The sequence below is a fragment of the Andrographis paniculata genome, unplaced genomic scaffold (genome assembly GCF_009805555.1).
Source record: "Andrographis paniculata isolate CXL003 unplaced genomic scaffold, ASM980555v1 Contig82END, whole genome shotgun sequence".
NCBI classification, from domain to species: domain Eukaryota; kingdom Viridiplantae; phylum Streptophyta; class Magnoliopsida; order Lamiales; family Acanthaceae; genus Andrographis; species Andrographis paniculata.
Genome location: NW_026137620.1, coordinates 440,743 through 457,485, shown reverse-complemented (window position 1 = coordinate 457,485; position 16,743 = coordinate 440,743). Strand labels below are relative to the sequence as shown.

Below are 16,743 nucleotides of genomic sequence, written 5' to 3'. Positions count from 1 at the left end.
CTAAATAATAAAGATATAAGCTAAATAATAATAATAAAAAAATAGGATATATGTGCAGAAGGTTCTGTTGGGAATTGGGATTATTTAATACGAGACCTCGGAGCACTAAAACCAGGCATATTTCAGCCATTCATCAAAAGAGACGAAGGGCGAGAATACATCCGGAGTAGAAAGTCCAGGAGCTTCTATCAGAAAAGCTGTGCATGCAGTGATGGCTGCAGCAGACTGCCTCGTGGCACACATGCACTAACGCGTGTCCTCCCCAGCCCATACCATTCCGCCACATCTCATCGATCATCGTCGATCTCCACTCCTTCCATCAGAGTCGGCGCAATCAACCACACACCACCATCTTCCGCCATAGCTACCTCCGCCGTGGAGTATAATACCGCAGTATACAAAAGCTAGCTAGCTCCGGCGACATTAGGTATGTTTGAATAGGCTGAGGAATTTCGGCAACACCGCGCCGTTGATTCTACTCTCTGTCGACTGGAATCGGCGATTCAATTTCAAATATCCACCACCAGCTGCCGCCATAGCTAGCTAGCTTCGCCGTTATCAGGTGTGTGATTAGTTACTCGATTGTTCCGACTTCCGATCGACTGAATCGGTGATCTGGCTTTTTGTGTTATACATAATAGATTTCCGTCGTCTGTAGGTTTCTGTGATGGAAGATTCTGCAGCAGGAGAGGACGAGATAACGGAAATCGTGGAGTACAGAGAGGAGGTTGGGGAGAGCGAGAAGGTGAGCAGATTGAGCAGGATGTTGAGCGCAGGGATGAGATTGGGGAAGAAGGTTGCGATTGTAGGGATTGTGGTCTCATCTGCTCCTGTCCTTCTTCCTCCGCTGGCGGTGATCTCCGCGCTAGGTTTCGCCTTCTCAGTTCCGTACGGCTTCGTGTTCGTTAGCTACGTCGGCACTGAGAATCTCATGAGAAAACTTCTACCCCCGCCGGAAATCAAATACATAACTTACGAGGAGGAAGGAGGAGAAGGTGTTGCAGGTTTGGCTATGGAGGACGACGGAGAAGGAATGGAGATTGAATTGGTAGAGGAAGAGTTGAATTCTGGAGAGGTAAAGGAAGAAGAGATGAGGTTGCTTGAGCAAGTCAGTTATGGCGACGAGACTCAGTATTCCGGCGGCGGCGCCGCCGCCGCCGCCGGAACAGAGGAGGAGGCTATTGTATCTGAAGTTTGTACTACAAAGACAGATGATTATGATGTGGTGGTTGTCCTGGAATCACAGGAGAATGAAGATAGTGCCCCATCGATCTTCGAAGTTCGAGTAGACGAGGAATCATCCGAGACTGAGGATGAAAAGAATGCTATGGAAGAGGGAGTTGGATACACGATTGATGATGACAATATTATCGACGAGGACGACGAAGGGGCGAAGGCTTTGCCTGGCGATGTAGAAGGTCAATTCGACGAGACATTTGTGGAGAATGTAGGTGAAAAGGATGATGATGATGGTAGTGTGATTGTCGTCCCAGGGGCGACGGCTTTCCCAGGTGATGTAGAAGGTCGATTCGACGAGGCATTTATTGAGAATGTAGGTGAAAAGAATGATGATGGTAGTGTGATTGTCGTCCCGGGATCGAAAGAGCCGACGGCTTATCCGGGTGATGTAGTAGAAGATCGATTCGACGAGGCATTTATTGAGAATGTAGGTGAAAAGAATGATGATGGTAATGTGATTGTCGTCCCGGGATCGAAAGAGCCGACGGCTTTTCTGGGTGATGTAGAAGGTCGATTTGACGAGGCATTTGTTGAGAATGTAGGTGAAAAGAATGATGATGGTGATGTGATTTTCGTCCCGGGATCGAAAGAGCCGACGCCTTTTCCGGGTGATGTAGTAGAAGATCGATTCGACGAGGCATTTGCTGAGAATGTAGGTGAAAAGAATGATGACGGTAATGTTATTGTCGTCCCGGGATCGAAAGGGGCAACGGCTTTTCCGGGTGATGTGGAAGGTCGATTCGACGAGGCATTTGTGGAGGATGTAGGTGAAAAGAATGATGACGGTAATGTTATTGTCGTCCCGGGATTGAAAGGGGCGACGGCTTTGCCGGGTGATGTAGAAGGTCGATTCGACGAGGCATTTGTGGAAGATGTAGGTGAAAAGAATGATGATGGTGATGCTATTTTTGTCCCCGGATTGAGGTACAGTGAGGACGATGAAGATGATGATAGGCAGGGGAATGTGGAAGGTCGAGACGACGAGCCGTTAATGGAGAATGTGGAGGGAATTGAATCAAAGGTTGATTTTGCAATGGAAACAGATAGCAGTGGCAATATGATGTTTGTTGGTGTCTTGGAATCGAGGGACGACGAGGACAAAGATTCTTTGTTGGGTAATATCGAAGGTCGAGTTGTCGAGCCATTAGCGGAGAATGAGGGAGAAAAGAATGGTATAAATGAGGAAATTGTATTCGAGAGCAATGTGGTTGTTGGTGTCCAGGAATCGAGCAACAATAAAGGTCGATTCGACGAAGATTCTACGTCGGGTAACGTAGAACGTCGATTTGATGAGCCATTAGTGACAAACGAGGTCGAAAAGAATAGCATAGAGGGTGGATTAATTGCATCCGGCGTCGATGCCGATACAAAAACAGATGATCATAAGAAGCATGAGGAATTATCCGAGGAAAAAATGGTGTCTTTCGAGGCTGTCCAAGAAACAACTACGTATAAAACCGGCAACCTTGCTAGTGAAAATGAGCAAGCTGATGAGATTTTGATGAACAATAACATAGAGAGAATCATTGATCGACGTGAAAATGCGGACAATGCGGCGCAAGAAAACATAGTAGATGGGTTGTTAAAGAAAGAACAGAGGCCTGTGGGACAGAGTGATAAAGATGGTGCAATTTTCGAAGACGAAACAACATTGGTGCTACCGAGCGGAACTGCTGAAAACATGCCGATAGACGACAAAGGTAGTTGGTGTTACAAATCTTTGCATGGTATTATAATAGTTAGTGATGATCGAAGAGGTAAGAGGTAGTAAAACGATTAGTCGAAGGATCGAATCAGTTATGATTATACCATTTCCATTAGGCACTTATTGAGTTTGTTCTACAGCTGCAGGAGAGTCGGGGAAGGAAGATAATGGTGGCGAGTATCTTGTGGAGATAGCAATGACCGTAGCCGAGCCGAAGCGGGAAGAAGTTGATGCTCCTGCGGTAGATAGCGGGTTACGATCGAACGAGGTTAGCTTAATTTATTTGGTTTTAGTTTGAATTAAAGCCATTGTTTGACAAAATAAATAGACAGCCTCAACAAAGTTTGGCGTTGTTGAAAAGGCTGATCTACTTTAAAGATGAATTTTCCGAAAAATCACTAGTTACATAAGTTCTTTTAGAATTTGTCATTATGTAATTTATTTTTTTAAAAAAATTCTCATCAAATATTTATTCTTAATAAAAAAATATCATATCAAATACTTATTTTTTTTTATTATTTATTATTTTCAAAATTTCTAAATTCCAAAAGTATCTATCTAAACGGAGCCTTAATAAGTAGCTCCATGCTATGCAACGTTCTTTTGAGGGCATCTATTTTACGCGACTATTCTAAAATAATTAATCTTTACATCTATGGCAGGCGGCGCCGAGCGAGAAAGATATTTGGAAGAAAATCGATGCGATAAGGGCGATAGTGGGGTTCGAGAGACCAAACGAGGCATCGTACTTTGAGGAGCTCAAGGCATTGTATTTGTTCACCGGAATCGAGCCACCATCTTCCATTGTTGATTCGTCCGATGATCTTTCGGAGTTTAACAAGAATCTTAGCTTCCTCATGTCGGTTATCGGTGTCAAGTAATAATGGGACAGACGTATTTCCCTTGTCCGACAGGTACCCTTAATATTGTTGTTGTGTTTTAGTATACCTTTTTTTTCTTGTTCTTGAGGGAAGATTTTAGTTTTTGATGTGTTCTATCTGATATTCCCAGACTTTTGATTGCCAAATAAATCTGTGATCTTCAGCCTAATAGTTTAACCTTTTTGTCCATAATTTACTTTAGTTTTCTATTGTTTTCAGCAAGCATGGTTTGGTTTAATTCATCATATAAATGCATTAGGTGTTTGGTTTTGATTTGAATTTTAATCTATATTGTATTTTGATGTGAAAAAAAATTAATATATTTATAAGTAATTGTGACTGAACAAACGCATCCTTGTTTAATAGATATTTTCGAATTTTTATTTTTACTATCATAGTATTTTCTTATAAAAATGTTATACTGCTAAATATTTATTTTGTATTTACAATATTTTATAAAATATTATATTTGTTATCTATTTATATTACAATATTTATTTATTTTTTAAATTGTTCAAAATTATAAACTTTTAAATTTTTTGTCGTTATTGTCTTTGGCAAAAAAAATCATTTAAAAAAAATAAATATATACGTTTTTATATTATTTTAATGTAAAAGTCAAACTTAAATTACTCCGTTGATATAAAATGTATATGTATATACACCCTTAGGGGTGTTTGTTTGAGGGATTTATTTGGATTTTCGCTATTTATCCTATTTTCTTTTCTCAAAAACATTAAATCAAACACCTATTTTTCAATTTTTTATATTATACTAAAAATCAATTTTACATCCAAAATATTACATCAACACCTATTTATATCACATCACACAACTATTCAAATTCAAAATTTTTACTATTCAAATTCCAATTCAAAATCTAAACCCTCAAACAAACACACCCTAATAGTTTGTTTAACAAATAAGTATATTGATTTTTGAGTGTTTTATTATATGGCTCAATAATGTGTACATGTGGTTCAAAGGTTATTATTTAGTAATATCAGTTTTCTTTTCTTTTCTTCTTTTTTTTTAAGACATGAGAACAATAATCGAGTGTATGTATGTATAATCAATGTCATCAACTATTTTCTTTAACATATTATTATGTCTACAGTTCTGAAGTTGAATAAGTTTTTACATATAAAATAATAATAATCAATAATATAATTTATATTTAATATAATACAACTAAAATATATGAAGTGATATTATATATATATATATATATATGATAATAGTCCACATTATACTATTAGTGAACTATCAACACATAATTTCGATTTAATTTTAAATTATATGTTATTTGCTTTATTTATTTATTTATATTGATTAGGATCAATGCAATTAACCCTAGTCAATACCTTACCATCTCCATTATCATTAGTTTTGATTTGGGATCTTTCTCCTTCCTTCTCTCATCCGCAACAACATGGGAGGTTTAGAGGGACATTTTATTTATTTCTGACAAAGCATCAAGAAACACATGGGCTAGTACCTCACCTCATCAACCTCTATCAGACCATAGACAATGATTCAGCTCTTGTAGGCTTTTTCAAAAAATATTAATATATTATATTTATTTATTATTTTTATATTTTATACACAATTTTAATAAGACATAAATTTGCTTATGGACGATAAAAATTTTGAACTATATGTTAGAATTTTGATTTTATACTTTTATATATATAATTGATATATTATTTGTAATTCACATTTAAAGGTAATAATAAAAATATCTAATTTAACCATTTCAAATTGTAGATTATTCTGATTGAATTAGATTCAATAAATCTTTGAGTTCAAATATTTCTCCAATTTCCAAGTTTTAAGAAACTCTATTAGATAGAGGTTGTATTATTGAATGATGAATGTGGAGGTTAATTGAGTTGAGTTAAAATGTTAATTAAGATAAGGGTAGAAGAATGTAATGGAATTACTTAAGAAGAGTGAGTCTCTCATACCACTATTGAGACCGTATCAATTCAACTATGATATTGTTCGTTTTTGACTGAGTTCGTATGAATTTATTTTTAAATAATTTTCAAAAAGTCTCATTCTAGTAAAATTTACTTGGGACTTAGATGTAAAATTTTTTTTACAACTTTCGATATAGAACTTAAATTTGCAGCCAACAGTATGATTGGGGTTATAGTATTGTGATATCCCTATCATCGTCACCATCGCTCACTTTGACACAATTACAAATAAACTTCCCCTTATCCATATTATTAAATGTAATCATTCATCAACCAACCCCACAGATCAAGAATCACCCATTCCTCCAACTCTATTTTGGCCCCACAAAAACGACCCCTAAGCAAGCCCCATGGCCTACACTTATCTGCTTCCCTCTTTCCTCAACTAATAACCACTGTAAATTTTCGATCGAATATAATACTCAGCAAATTAAGTTCGACAAGACAAGTCACACTAGGCAAATCATGTATGGCAGGTGACCTGGAAGTGTTGAGGGTTTGAACCCATAATCTCACGGTCATAAGTATACCCCTACACAGGTGACCTGGAAGTGTTGGGTTTGAACCCATAACCTCACGGTCATAAGTATACCCCTACACCTTTCTTTTGAGGGTATGATTGAAGAAATGAGAAACTTGTACATACATAACTCGAGATCTAAGACTCTGATACCTATCGAATGCGCATAATGACCATTTTACCTAAAAACTCAAGTTGTTAGAAAAATACATCATTAATTCATATATCCGCAAATAAGAGCCTCAAACACACCTCTTTATGTGCAAGTGAAAGTACGCGAAACTTGCACATACATATGCCGCAAATAAAAATGATGAAACTCGAACTCGGAATCTAAAACATGTCGGATGCTCAGAATAACGGTCAACACACCCTCTCAGGAGCAAATAGAGGTATGTGAAACTTGCACGGTGTGACTCGAACAATATTGAAATAATAAAATCATTTATAATATAATATATTGTCAATCTATACCATAGTTTTTTATTACTATATAGAGTAACATTTTTTTTATAATTCTTCTTATTTTACAAAAAAAATATATTAATTCTATTAGACAACGAACAAAAACTTTCTTAATTAATGATCACGTAACACATCCAGCCCCCGCAAGAGTGATCCCCGCAGCGAAGTAGAATCAATTCTCAAAAGTGTTCATATCTGGCTTATCAATTCAGCTATGCCTGTGTGAATCACACTGTGTGATGTGTCTTGTACAGGCTTAGAATTCAAGGAATAAAAATAAAAAAAAAAACAGAGGGGGATAGATCATATTGTCAACAGATATTTACAAAAATGATCAACAGTGATTTTTCATCTTCTCCCATATATCTAATGCGTAGAGAAACCATAGGGAGGGAATAAAGCCAGAATCTAAGAAGCAAAGAACAGGGGACTTACAGGCTCACAGTGCTAATTCCTATGTTTCTTCCTCCATTTTCGAAGATTGGCTGGCTATGGCGACTCAGCTCCAACCCGCAGGAGCAAATCATTCATGAGTTATTAGGTTAGATCCTCAATTGATGTCTCTCCTCCATTTATGATCCATGGATGTCCTGAAATTAGAAGATTCATATTACGGTTTGGAATTTGGATCAGAAACCATAAATTGTTGAAAATTGAGTGCTGAAAATAAGAATTGAGGAATATGAAAAGGGATTAAGCATCAGAAACTGTACTCTGTTGAGAATCATAAATATAAATTGAGGAATATGAAAGGGGATTAAGCACAAGAAACTGTGAAATGTTGAGAATCTTAAATATGAATTGATGAATATGAAAGGGGATTAAGCATTAGAAACTCTAAATTGTTGAAAATCAAGTGCTGTAACTATGAATTTAGGAATATGAAAAGGGATTAAACATCAGAAATTGTAAACTGTTGATAATCATAAATATGAATTGAGGAATATGAACGGAGATAATCAGAACTGTAAATTACTGAGAATCGAGTGCTGTAAATATCAATGGAGGAATACGAAAGGGGGTAAATCCTTACTCAGGACTTGCTCTGCTGAGAATCTTCTAGAAACATCTCGACAAATCATCTTCCTTAACAGATCCTTGGCCTCCGGTGACACAGATCGGAATAACTTTGCCGGAAACCGCAAATTCGCCCGCAGCACCGACTCAAAAGTCTCCGCCGGTCCGTCTCCGATGAACGGCGGCGCTCCGGCCAGCATTATATACAGAATCACTCCGGCGCTCCACACATCCACTTTCTCGCTATAGTCTCTCCCCATGAGAATCTCCGGCGCGACGTAGTACGGCGTTCCTACGACGCCGCTCATCTCCGAGACTCCGAACAGCTCGGCGGCTCCGAAGTCGACGAGCCTCAGTCGACCGCGCGAGTCGAACATGATATTCTCCGGCTTGATATCTCTATGCGCGACGCCGAGCCGGTGGCAGAACGCGACCGCCGCCATCAGCTGCCTGAGAACGACGGCGGCGTCGCGCTCCGAGAAGCGATCGCCGGCGGACAGGCGGTCGAACAAATCGCCGCCGTCGCAGAGATCGGTGACGATGTGGAGATAGTCGTCGTCCTCGTGAACGTCGCGAATCGCTAGAATGTTCGGACCTCCGGCGAGCAGACGCAGGATTTTGACCTCGTTGTCGATGCAGCGGCCGTCGATGGCGTCGGAGGATATGGAGTGCTTGTAGATGGATTTGCAGGCGAATGACTCGCCGGCGGCGGAGTTGCAGCGGTGCACGACTCCGAAACGGCCGCGGCCGAGCTCTTCACACAACTGGTAATCTCGATTGAAGGTCTCGCACATGATAATTAATTGTGGATTCCTTCATGCGATATATGCGATAATGGAGCAGTAGAAAATTGGAAGGTAGCTGCTATGAGGTGCACCTGGAATATTCCAACAGTCCGGCCGCCATGAAAGCACCTGTCTGTTATATATATATATATAGAGAGAGAGAGAGAGTTAAGCTTGGCGGCTACGAATTTGGTGTTCTCTTCCTTTCTCAACGGAGGAGTGCTCGCTGTTGTAATAATAATAATAATAATAATAATAATAATAATAATAATATGATACAATAAAAATAATATTATTTTCTTCTCATTTAATTTATTGTTGTTGTTATTTTTCTAAATATAATTTTATATTTTAATTTTATTTTAAAATTTATAATTTATAATTTTTTTATTGTAATTAAATTATTTAATTATCTTAATTTTAATTTATAATTATTTTTATTATAATATATTGATTAATTATTTACAAATTATTCAATATTTAAAATTCTATTTCTAACTTAAAATAAATCATTTAAGGAGACGAAATAATAATAATAATAATAATAATAGGGCGGTTACTGTGCTGCATGGGGTGACATCAGTACAGTGCCGACCGTCAACATAAGTATAAATATAAACATCATATTAAATTTAATTATAAAAATATAAAAATATAATATTATATGAATACGCTATGCATATTAAATTTAATTATAAATTATATTGTTTTTAAATATGTATAATTGTCCGGCTTAAAATTAAAATTGAAGTCAAAATTATATTTAAATGTGTAGTCTTGCATTATATAATGGGAAAGTAAAGTCATTTTGAAAATTAAGGTTTTGTATTTTTTTTTTAATAAAATTTGATACTATTAGTTATTGACATTAATTTTTTTCAAGAGAATGATGAATATTTGTTTAGTATTTATGTAATAAATTTTTTTATTGAAGTGTTTATAGAAAGGATTATAGAAAGATAATGCATATTTTTATTAGTTTTTGTGTATTATTCTTTAGATAATATTATTAAAATCTTGTAAGAATAAAATATTGACTGAACATATTCAACGTATTAGATATTTTCTTCATTTAAAATATTATATATAAAAAATATATTTTACAATTAAATATGTATTTAAGATATTTACTTTACTTTAATATTCTTACTATTTCTTAAAGTGTTGTTTGTTCCGTTTCAATTTTAGATTATTTTTTATTATTTGTACGCTATATTTTTCAAAAATATTTTTTTAATAAAAAAATTAAAATTCAAGTTCAATCAAAATGGAAAAGAAACAAACAAACAAACAAACTCAAAAATATTTTAAAAACATATCTAAATACTCAAATATTTAAATGTGTTTGTTATACGTAAGGAGTGTTAATACGTGGCGGGGCATGTAAGGTGACGTGGTACATATTTAACCATTTTTTATTGATCTATTAATTTACTTTGAACTCAAATAATATGCATTAATATTAGTGTATGGCAAAAATTAATCGATTAAAATACAGCAAAACAAGCTAGCCACGAGTTAAAATTAGCATGTGATTTCTGACTCATGCATTGCGTCAGCTTTTTAGGTTGAGTTTTATTTTGATTTTTAGTACTACTATATATATATATATATATTTTACTCGCATTGTCTCCCGTTAAGGTATTTATTATTTTTATAAGAAATTTGTGTTTGTTTTGTAAAATTATTTAAAGAAATATATATATATATTTTATTTGATGTATAAATAATTGTTTAGGTAATAAAAAAATAATAAATGCATGTGATATATTATATTTATTTGAAAATTAATAAAATAATTAGATTTTGTTTAGTTTGTATACTAATTTTTTTTACCATTAAATTTTCATTATTTTAACTAACTTATGCAAAAAAAAAAAAAAAAAGAAGAAAAGATTATAGTTTTTTACATTAAAATATAAATCTAATTCATGTATAATAATTTTTATATTTAAAAAAGATATTCAAATTCATAAAACTCAATAGATACACATTAGATTTAGGTGTTTTGAAAAAATACTATAAATTAGGTTTGAGATTATTATTATTATTACTCCCTCCGTCCCAGATACCATGTCCACGTTGCCTTTCTGTCAGTCCCACGTATGATGTCACTTTCCTTTTTTGAAAAATGATTACACACTTTAATCTCATTTTAAATTTTAATTTTTTTTTTAATTTTAATTAAACTAATTAGTTATGTTAATCTTAATTTATAATTATTTATATTATAAGATAATTATTTTTACTAATATATTTTTAATTATCTACTAATTACACCCCTACTGAAATACCGTGTCTACAGTGTAGCAGACACGATATCTGAGACGGAGGGAGTATTATTTATTCATTGTTGGTTTATTTACATTGTAATAAGAATTAATAAATTTGTTTCCTGTAAAATAAGAAATTCAATTATTGTGACCTCTGGGGGTTATTTAATTCAATTATTGTACCATAGATCGTTATTTATTTCTCAATCCAGTGTGCTGCAGTTTTAAGTTGTAATTCATTTATTTTTAAATATTGGTCTTGTCTTTCTTTATAGTTGTTTGGTGTCCAAAGTTTGAGGACAACAATAATTACAAAACATCTTAATCAAATTCTAAGGATACAATGAATCAATGATCTCACACAAAAATATAAAAATAAAATAAAATTATGGTGCTTCAATGATTTGGATTTTTATTTTTATTTTTATTTTTATTATTTTTTTATGTATATACTCCCTTCCTTTTATATGAATATATATGTTTCGAGTTTTTGTAATATATTAAAAAATAGTAATAATATTTTATTGATTAGTTAAAGTGTTTAAACTAATTTTAATATTTTTATTCAAGTATATTTTAATTTTAATGTGTAACTACTTTTATTATAAAAGGAAAAAAAATATTATTGAACAAAATAGACAAAAATGATCAAAGCAATATTTTTAATCGGAACAAAAGAAGTATATTCCTTAATATATTACTTCATCAGTTCCACCTACATCGACACATTTTCTATTTAAAATTGTCTCACTTAAGTAACACATTTTTATTTATAATCTATGTATTTTTTTTTTTTATTCAATTATCAATTTATCTCGACTCTATTTACCAAAATATCCTCAAATTATATATAAATTTAAAAATATTATTGACATCACAAACTTACTGGGATTATTATACGTGGTTATTTATAATTCATTTTACTTTAAAGTTGTCACATACACATTTATTTTTTTAGTGAAAGTTTATAAAGCAAACTTAAAAACTATCTTTACCACTATTCATTTACTATCTTACTTAATATATATGTATATAATTAAATATTAATTTTTATTTTGAATAATACTTCATTTAACTTAATTCTCTAGAATTATATAAAAAAAATACTAAAGACTCGAGGGGCGGAAAAAATATATAAATTGATAATATGAGCATATAGAACAAAATGAGTATAAGGTGTATTTGTTTTGTGAGATAATTTAAATGGATATTCTTTTTTGGTGTAAGTTATGAAAAATTGTGTAAAAAATATACAATAATAAATATGTGTAATTTATTAATATTTCTTGGAAAACATATGTGTATTTTTTTTTTTATAAAAGAACACAATCATTATTTTTTCTCCACTTTCAAAACTATAGAATCTAACATCTACTTTCAATTAAAATATAATATATAAATTTATATATTTTCATTTAAAATATTTATATCATATTTAAAATAATTTATTTTTATTTTTTATTTTTTATTAGGATCAAGCCTTGAATACCTGTGCAAACAAACCCAACATTTCACATAGGTTCAAGAGAAATCTATAATAGAAGTAAATGACAGATAGAAATAGCTCTATAAAAGATGAATAGTTTTATATCACATGTATCATAACCATTGATAGAAGATCAAATATTAAGAGAACCTTAAAATAACATACCATGTTTTGAAATTTATTTTAGATCATATAAATCTATAATAAAATAGTTTTAAACAAACAAACAAAAACATTTATCTAATATTTATTTTTTATTAAAAAATTATAATCAAAACATATTTTCAGTTTTATATGGAGTGTGTTTGTTTGGGGGTTTAGATTTTTTTTTATTTTTTTATTTTTTTTTATTTTTGAATAGTTGTATGATTTAATAATATTTTAAATTTAAAATTGATTTTCTCTATCTAATGGGTATTTTGGGATTTTTATAATAAATTAAAAAATAATATATTTTTCTTAATCGTTAAAAGGGTGTAATAATTTTTTACTGTAATTTAAGTAAAAATTAAAAATATTAATGATTACTTTTTTAAAAACAAATAAGAAATTAATACTTTAAATTGAAATGAGATAGATGAAAATGGTAAAAAATATTTTAAATTGGGAGGAAGAGAGTATAATATAAAAAATAAATGTTTGATTTGATTTTTTATTTATTTTTTTATTGAATAGGAGAAATTCGAAAAAAATCGGATAAAAGAACGCACCTATTATTTTCTCCTATAAAAAATATTGTATTTCAAATATTTATTTTTCATTAAATATATATATATATATATTTATAACTGCAATTTAAAATCCAAAAACACAAGAAAACACTAACCCCCTTTACATTCCCATCACATGATTCATATATAACAAATAAAAATCTATCAAAAAGAGATGACAAAAAAGGGCACATTCAAACCAAAAGTGCATTCAAACTATGATAACCCAAAGTTCTATTCTGTGTCTTTTTCCACAAACTGTGTGACTCATATTTGTACCAAATAACCAAAATGTGAAACAAAACATTACCAATCAACCACATTGTAAATATCATAAAATCACTTTCCACATTCATCTATAAATTACACCCCCCACCCCCACAAATATTCATATCTCATATTCACCTCTAAACTCTCCCACAAAACCAAAACACACACAGAGATATAAACATATATTGTGCCCAAAAACACTCAATGGAAACAGTATTATCAGTCCTAAAAGACTTACAGTTTAATCTGCAGTCAGTTGTTGTCTTGATTGGTACATTGGCTGCCATTTATGCCACACACTGGATTTACAGATGGAGGAACCCCAAGTGCAATGGTGTCCTCCCTCCGGGATCCATGGGCCTCCCGCTCATCGGAGAAACCATCCAGCTAGTCATCCCGAGCGCCTCTCTTGACCTCCCGCCCTTCATAAAAAACCGAATGAAACGGTAAGATAAAAGGTCTATAATGTTTTGTCGATTGTATCACATTACCATTGAACATTGTGTGACGCCATTTGATTCCTTTTTACCAATATTGTCTCAGGTATGGTCCTATTTTTCGGACAAATGTGGCAGGGAGGCCGGTGATCATTACCGTAGATCCTGAGTTCAATCACTTCCTTCTACGACAGGATGGGAAGTTGGTAGACACGTGGTCTATGGACACCTTTGCTGAGGTGTTCGACCAGGCGAGCCAATCTTCGAGGAAGTACACAAGAAACTTGACTTTGAATCACTTTGGTGTTGAAGCTCTTAGGACAAAACTTCTTCCTCAGATGGAAACTATGGTTAGGAAAACTCTTGACGGTTGGTCGAGCCAGGCGTCTGTTGAAGTCAAAAGTGAAGCTGTCACGGTAACTTTCGCATTCCCTTTCAGTTGACTTGAAATACCAAAAGGATTCGATACTTGTTCAGTCATTTTTGTCAAGAACTCTGTAACTATTCTCTCAAACTAACCATCAATTTGTATCAAATCAAAAGTATATTTCAAGAATCAGTCGTTATTTAGATGATCAAAACTTCAAATCACATCCAAACATTGTATGGTACCGTATATCTCAGATGGCAATCGACTTTGCTGCGAAGCAAATATTCAGTGGGGATGCACCGATGTGTATAAGTGAAATGTTCCGTGACTTGGTGGATGGCCTGATGTCGTTCCCTATCAACATTCCTGGAACTGCACATCACAAATGCTTGCAGGTCAGTTAATAATCGTCATCACCATAGAACATATACATATACATACATATATATATATAATCAAACTAAAAGCATTTTGTTAATAACCAAAGGAAGGACTGTGTCTATGCAGATCCACAAGAAAGTGAGGACGATGATGCGGGACGTGGTGACAAAAAGGCTTGCAGAATCTGAAAGACACCATGGAGATCTACTTGACCATATCATCAAGGACAAGAACACCGAATCATTCTTAAACGAGGACTTCATCGTTCAACTCATGTTCGGGCTGCTATTTGTCACTTCTGATTCCATTTCGACCACTCTGGCTCTGGCTTTCAAGCTGCTTGCAGAACATCCCAAAGTTTTGGAGGAACTCATTGTGCGAAATCAGCTCCCTTTCTCTCTCTGCATATACATATATATATATATAGACAAACACAAGCATTCATCTGATAGTGTATGCATTTTCATTGCGAATCAGGCGGAGCACGAAGGAATCATCAAGAAGAGGGAAAATCCAGACTCGGAACTGACATGGAATGAGTACAAATCAATGACATTCACACTTCAGGTCTGATTAATTGCCCCCAAAGCTGTGCCCTGTTTTCAGAAACTATTATAAACCTCATGTTCCTGTTCGAAGTTCCATCATGAATGCAACTGAAATCTTTCAGGTCATCAATGAAGTCCTGAGGCTGGGGAATATCGCCCCCGGATTCTTCCGCCGTGCATTGAAAGACATCCCTGTAAACGGTAAACGCCAACCCCTAATTGCTTGAAAAGAATTAAATCCCCAAATATGGACTAAAATTCTACTGCTGCAGGCTACACAATCCCCAAAGGATGGGTGATAATGATTGCCACAGCCGGACTTCACTTGAACCCTAATCAATTCGAGGATCCGCTCAAATTCAATCCATGGCGATGGAAGGTACGTACGTACGGTGCATAACAATTATCAATCATTCTTACATCTTACCCGTAATTGTTCTTCTGGGAATTTCAGGAGATCGAACCGAGCTTCGCGGCGAAGCATTTCATGCCGTTTGGATCAGGAATGAAGCAATGCGCCGGGGCAGAGTACAGCAGGGTGCTCCTGGCGACGTTCCTGCATGTCCTGGTCATGAAATACAGGTATGAATTACGAAAAATCAAATTGGGAATTAGGGTTAGGGTTTGAAGATACGATAATCGGAGTACATTATACATAATCGTAATGAATCGATTGCAGGTGGGGAATGGTGAAGGGAGGCAAGATTGTTCGGTCGCCGATCATCAGATTCCCAGACGGATTCCACTACAAGATTTCTGGAAGAGAGTGATTAAGGAGCTGCGAGATCATAAATCTAACATTGAATCGAATAAGAAATAAGGTTGTTCTTGGGAGCATTCATTCATTCAGCAGTGACAGTTAATGTGTGTTGTATGTAATTTGCATTGTCTTATTGGTGTAAGGAAATGTCTTCGCCATTCTTGGCGGCAAGTTGTTTCGGTTGGAAATTGAATTATATAAAATTTATTTAATTAATATAAATATATAGATAATTAATTAAATTTTACAAATTATAACGATGGGTGGAGGGAGTATTGTATTTCTAAAATTATACATATTTTTTATTTATCCATAATTTTTTATAAATATTTTTACTCCTATTTCTTGAATAAAAGTATTATTTAAAATATTTTTAAGAACACGAGTAACTCCACCAATTTTAATTATTTCGATCAAAGACAGTACTTAAAATTGAAAATTGAAAAAAAATGCTAATACTGCACTAGAACGGATCTCCACATAAATAGCTCATTTATCCCTTTAATAATCTAAATATTATGTCGTCCAAATATATTTTCAAAAATACAAAACATTTTGAATTTGAATTAATTTTTAAATCTCTTCGTTTAAAATCTACTTTCTACCAATATTTTAATTTTTAGGAAATTTCAAAACATAAAAATATTTCAAAATATACATGGCTGTGTTTGTCTAAAAATTTGAATTTTGAGTTAGAATTTGAATAATAAAATATTTGAATTGAAATAACTAAATGATATGATATAAATAAGTATTGATATGTAAACTTAAATTTTAATATAATATAAAAAATAAATAAAAAACAAGTACAATATGATAGTTCAAATAGTAAAAATTAAGAAAAGTTGACCAAATGAACAGAACCTAATGTTTTTTGTTTTCTATTTCAAATCAAAATAACATTATTCAGCACG

The 16,743-nt window shown here is 33.3% G+C and overlaps 2 protein-coding genes and 1 long non-coding RNA gene across 14 annotated transcripts; 1 reads left to right on the top strand and 2 right to left on the bottom strand.

Annotated features, from left to right (window-relative positions):
• Positions 1–270: 270 nt before the first annotated feature.
• On the top strand, positions 271–4,002 carry LOC127241333 (uncharacterized). 6 transcript variants are annotated; one of them, XM_051260331.1, is made up of 5 exons: positions 271–562; positions 659–1,556; positions 1,671–2,939; positions 3,085–3,212; positions 3,607–4,002. In XM_051260331.1, exons 2-5 carry the CDS (start codon positions 668–670, stop codon positions 3,823–3,825), a joined length of 2,505 nt encoding a protein of 834 aa, XP_051116288.1. In that variant the 5' UTR covers positions 271–562; positions 659–667; the 3' UTR covers positions 3,826–4,002. The 6 variants fall into 6 exon arrangements, with proteins under 6 accessions (XP_051116288.1, XP_051116287.1, XP_051116291.1 ...); XM_051260330.1 differs by having other exon boundaries at positions 659–1,670; positions 1,782–2,939; XM_051260334.1 differs by having other exon boundaries at positions 272–562; positions 2,007–2,939.
• A 2,573-nt stretch (positions 4,003–6,575) lies between these two features.
• Positions 6,576–8,794, bottom strand: LOC127241185 (phosphoenolpyruvate carboxylase kinase 2-like). Of its 2 annotated transcripts, XR_007836486.1 has the most exons (3): positions 7,826–8,794; positions 7,228–7,382; positions 6,576–7,010 (listed from the first exon to the last, which is right to left on the bottom strand). XR_007836486.1 is itself a non-coding variant. In XM_051260107.1 (2 exons), exons 1-2 carry the CDS (start codon positions 8,601–8,603, stop codon positions 7,330–7,332), a joined length of 831 nt encoding a protein of 276 aa, XP_051116064.1. In that variant the 5' UTR covers positions 8,604–8,794; the 3' UTR covers positions 7,081–7,329. The 2 variants fall into 2 exon arrangements, 1 of the variants encoding a protein (XP_051116064.1); XM_051260107.1 differs by lacking the exon at positions 6,576–7,010 and having other exon boundaries at positions 7,081–7,382.
• A 4,391-nt stretch (positions 8,795–13,185) lies between these two features.
• Positions 13,186–15,909, bottom strand: LOC127241171 (uncharacterized). 6 transcript variants are annotated; one of them, XR_007836482.1, is made up of 6 exons: positions 15,718–15,905; positions 15,497–15,634; positions 14,623–15,261; positions 14,383–14,512; positions 13,825–14,284; positions 13,186–13,755 (listed from the first exon to the last, which is right to left on the bottom strand). It is a non-coding gene; the product is annotated as an uncharacterized LOC127241171 (long non-coding RNA). The 6 variants fall into 6 exon arrangements; XR_007836480.1 differs by having other exon boundaries at positions 13,825–14,512; positions 14,623–14,922; positions 15,052–15,261; positions 15,718–15,904; XR_007836483.1 differs by having other exon boundaries at positions 13,187–13,755; positions 13,825–14,157; positions 15,718–15,901.
• Between the last annotated feature and the right edge of the window lie 834 nt (positions 15,910–16,743).

What these genes read in the sequence shown, in the direction of transcription:
- LOC127241333 (XM_051260329.1), top strand. Translation starts at nt 668, where the DNA reads ATGGAAGATTCTGCAGCAGGAGAGGACGAGATAACGGAAATCGTGGAG. An exon ending in CATGCCGATAGACGACAAAG is followed by an intron (nt 2,940 to 3,084) that starts GTAGTTGGTGTT and finishes TTTGTTCTACAG; the next exon opens with CTGCAGGAGAGTCGGGGAAG. An exon ending in GCGGGTTACGATCGAACGAG is followed by an intron (nt 3,213 to 3,606) that starts GTTAGCTTAATT and finishes CATCTATGGCAG; the next exon opens with GCGGCGCCGAGCGAGAAAGA.
- LOC127241185 (XM_051260107.1), bottom strand. Translation starts at nt 8,603, where the DNA reads ATGTGCGAGACCTTCAATCGAGATTACCAGTTGTGTGAAGAGCTCGGC. An exon ending in CTCAGCAGAGCAAGTCCTGA is followed by an intron (nt 7,383 to 7,825) that starts GTAAGGATTTAC and finishes TTCTAATTTCAG; the next exon opens with GACATCCATGGATCATAAAT.